At 45.8% G+C, this 3645-nt stretch overlaps 1 protein-coding gene across 1 annotated transcript; it reads right to left on the reverse strand.

Moving 5' to 3' along the window:
• Positions 1–1554: 1554 nt before the first annotated feature.
• Positions 1555–3210, reverse strand: PtrM4_029080 (uncharacterized protein; the record flags this gene model as incomplete). Its single annotated transcript, XM_066103846.1, has 1 exon — positions 1555–3210. The coding sequence occupies one exon, from the start codon at positions 3208–3210 to the stop codon at positions 1555–1557; it is 1656 nt and encodes a 551-aa protein (XP_065966048.1).
• Between the last annotated feature and the right edge of the window lie 435 nt (positions 3211–3645).

A 3645-nucleotide genomic window follows, 5' to 3' on the forward strand; every position in this document is an offset into this window, starting at 1 on the left:
GGTGCGGCGACGAGACTTAGGCCTAGAGCGATTACTAGCAGTAGAACGGGGAGCGCTAATCAAACGCGAGCTACTAGAGGCAGTAATCTTAGAGTTGCGAGTATATTTAGCATTAGCTTATTAAGCGGCCTTGCCGCAAGTAGTCCTAGGCTGTATTTCGTTAGTATCTTGCTTACTTACTACTGCGCAGCTACTTAAACTTACTATAACTAGAGCGGCGACGACGAAGACGAGCAGAGAGTGTGCTATGTAGGAATGCGAAGGAGTGATAGTGCGGAGTAAAGGCGATAGTAAGGATTTTTGTAATAGTAAAGTAGAAAATATAGAGTAGCTAAGCAAGGGACTAAGCTATAGGCATTAATATTAGGGATTAGCGCTAGCCTAGCGGGGGCAACGCTCTTAGCGTTGGTAGCGTAATGCTCGCTGACTAGTTTTCAGCATAACAAACACTCTCTAACTATTTACAGCGCAAGGATTATTAATTATTACTACGCACCTTACGAAGTCTTTAAAACGCAAGATTAACCGCTTAACCGTAAAAAGACTTAGGACTAAGACATTAACTAATACGGATATTATTTTTTAGCAGGTTTCTACACACAGGAGCAGAAGGTCTAGGATAACATAGCCTATCTAGGACGACTTTTTAGACCGCTATATAGTTGGCGATTGATTAATTTTAAGAGACTAGTCAAAGCTACTAGAAGGAACTAAGCAGCCGCACATACTGGCTGCGAACACTTATTTTTAAGCATTTTATAGGAATAGAAAGGAGAACTTATAATTATACAGCAGGCATATTTTTTAAAAAAGCTCGAAGGAACAAGGTGTGATGGTCGAAAGCGACTAGAGGAGCAGCTTTTATACCTATAGAGGGGCGCGCCGGTTAGTGGCGGACTTACAGAGGATCAAAAAGATAGAGGGGCACCACGATAAGTGATCTAACTTACGCGAATAGCAGTCCGACTTTTTGAGACGGCGTCGGACTGGGGGGTGTGTCGCGGAAATGGACTTGATGTTGGACGTCGGATGACCACGTGATTGGATCGGGTCTTTGAGACTCCGGATCCGTGCCAAGGGACTGATCCATCATGTACAAATACCGGACCAGTCGTCTGATCTTTCTGATCCTTAGAGCAATCAATGATCCCACTCTTGAACGAATCTGATCGGTGTCATCCCAACTATCATAATATTCTATACTTAGACCAACTAGTAACTAAGCAAGGCGCGATATTGCGAAGGCGATGTTAGGTCTTATAGTAACTACTGCGAACAGCAGAGATATAATCTTACGTTAGTACTTACTAACTTTAGCTAGTGCTGCGAGTCCTTCCTATAGTTAGAGTTTAATACCTAATATTAGCGTATTATGCCTTACATTTTAGTAGTTAATAAGTTAACTAATTTCATCGACGTATACAACTTAAGATAACGTGGTTGGCAAGCGAGTCGGTCAGACAAGCGAGTCGGTCACCCCACCAACTTTTGCAACTTTAAAGCGATATATCTCAACAACACGATAATATTATTGCTAGATATTGATATAGTAGACTACTCTATATTAATAGTATTAGTGTTGCATGTGCGCGAGTTGTGCCCGGTCTCTTTGCATCTAGTGCAGCGCCTTTGAGCGCGCTGGCTGAGGCCTGATCGCGCTCCTCCTCGACGCTCTTCATGAGCAATCTGCTGGTCAGCCTCATTTTGAGCTAGTATATCCTCTCCAGTTCCTTTTATAAGTACTCCGTGCTTCTGTATACGCCTTTTAGAGCGCCGCCTACGCGCTGAGGCTGCGCTGTTAGCCTTCTCAAGACTGGAGATCTGATCGCGCATTAGCTTAGCAGAGAGCATTATCACCTCAGCGCCCTTCTTCAGCTGGTCAATTGCCTCAATAATTGATGCTGGTGATGAGCTCTTGTGCTGGCGCACGCGCTCACGTATTAGGCTTGACTGAGCTTCAAGCTCACGCGCGTTGCTCGGCGTTTGAGCTACCCAGGGAGCCTCTGGCAGAGCTGCTGCTGGAGGAGTAGGTGTACGCAGCTGTACATCTAGCTTTAATAGAACAGCCTCTAGTTGTAGAGGAACAAGGCCTGCGCCGCGGAAGGCTGAGCAGATATTGGCTGGCGTGAACGCTTGATCAAATGCTGCCTTGAACGCTGGCAGAAACTCTAGCTTGGTGATGTGGTTGATGTGGTTGCGCATGAGGCTCTCCACCTCACGGCTGTACGCGCGCTTCAATGGCGAGAAGCAGCCAACATCAAGTGGCTGGAGTAGGTGAGATGAGTGAGGAGGCATACAGAGCGTATGGATATTGTTCTCCTTGCAGAGCTCCTGGAACTCTAGAGATTGGTGGCTCTTATGGCCATCAATAATAAGCAGGCGACGCGCGCCTACACTACGAGCCTGCGTGTGAGCGTTGAAGTGCTTTAGCCACTCAACTCCAAGCTCATTATTCGTCCAGCCATTATCGCTGACTGCGATCGCCCAGTCGCGTGGGATCTCAGCTTCCTTATACCAGGCTGATAGGTGGTACTGGCCAGCGAAGATGAGGAACGGTGGGACTGACCAGCCAGCAGCGCTGATAGCAGCGATCAGCGTTACCCACTCGCGATTGCCTGGCTGAAGAGTCTTCGGCCTGCCTCTCCTCTCTGCTCCTGTTATAACCAGCTGCGTTGTAATCTTGCCCATTATAAAGCCAGCTTCATCAAAGTTGTATATATCCTCATCGCAGATACTAAGCTCAGCCTTTGTCTTCTCTATAAGCTCAAACCAGCTTCTAATAAGGGCTGGATTCTCACAGAGAGCTCTCTGCCTATCGTACGCTTGGTTGAAACACGTCCGAAGACTATCTGTCCGCTTGACAAAGTTGGCTGGCCACTTCTGCCTAACCTGGCCAGCGCCGCGCGCAGCCAGCAGCTTATCAGCCATATCGCGTGCAGCTGCGTAGGTAGGCGCAAACCCGCGCTGATCTAGATGAAGTATATAGCTAACAATCACCTCCTCTTCTCTCTGGGTAAGCTTCCTTGAGTTAGGCTGGCAATCGCGTCGTGCGCGCTTTCCAGCGCGCCGGTCAATTAGGGTTGATTTTGGGATATCGAAGACTGTAGCAGCGCGTCGCGTACTCTGAATTTGGGCAGAATCTATAGATAAGAGAGCAAGCTGAATATCTGCTTCATTTGAAGGCACAAGAGGAGCGCGGCGTGGAGGCATTATGTGTTGAGATAGAGTAGGTGATTAAAGTTGGTGGGGTGACCGACTCGCTTGCCAACCACGTTATTATTATTATTATTTATATTATTATTATTTATATTATTTTTATTATTATTATTATTATTATCATTATTATTATTATTATTATTCCATTTAGAGTCCTTTTCAGTCAGAGACTATGCAAGACTTCGGCCTAGGCCGTTCTATATAGGTGTTTTCTATGAGTAGTTTCTTTGGGGTAGTACAGTTTGGAGGATGTTTTGCGTGCTCCTATTCTAGAGTAGATCTGGAGTAGGCGCTAGTGCTAAAGAGCAGTGTGGTAGATAGAAAGAGATGTAAGGTCATTTTGGTAGGTAGGTAAAGATAGGAAGACTTTTAATTGTCAGATATTCACTCTTATCTGGAATACTAATGAAATAGATAATAATAGTGATA

Source organism: Pyrenophora tritici-repentis, chromosome 1, assembly GCF_003171515.1.
Source record: "Pyrenophora tritici-repentis strain M4 chromosome 1, whole genome shotgun sequence".
NCBI lineage: Eukaryota > Fungi > Ascomycota > Dothideomycetes > Pleosporales > Pleosporaceae > Pyrenophora > Pyrenophora tritici-repentis.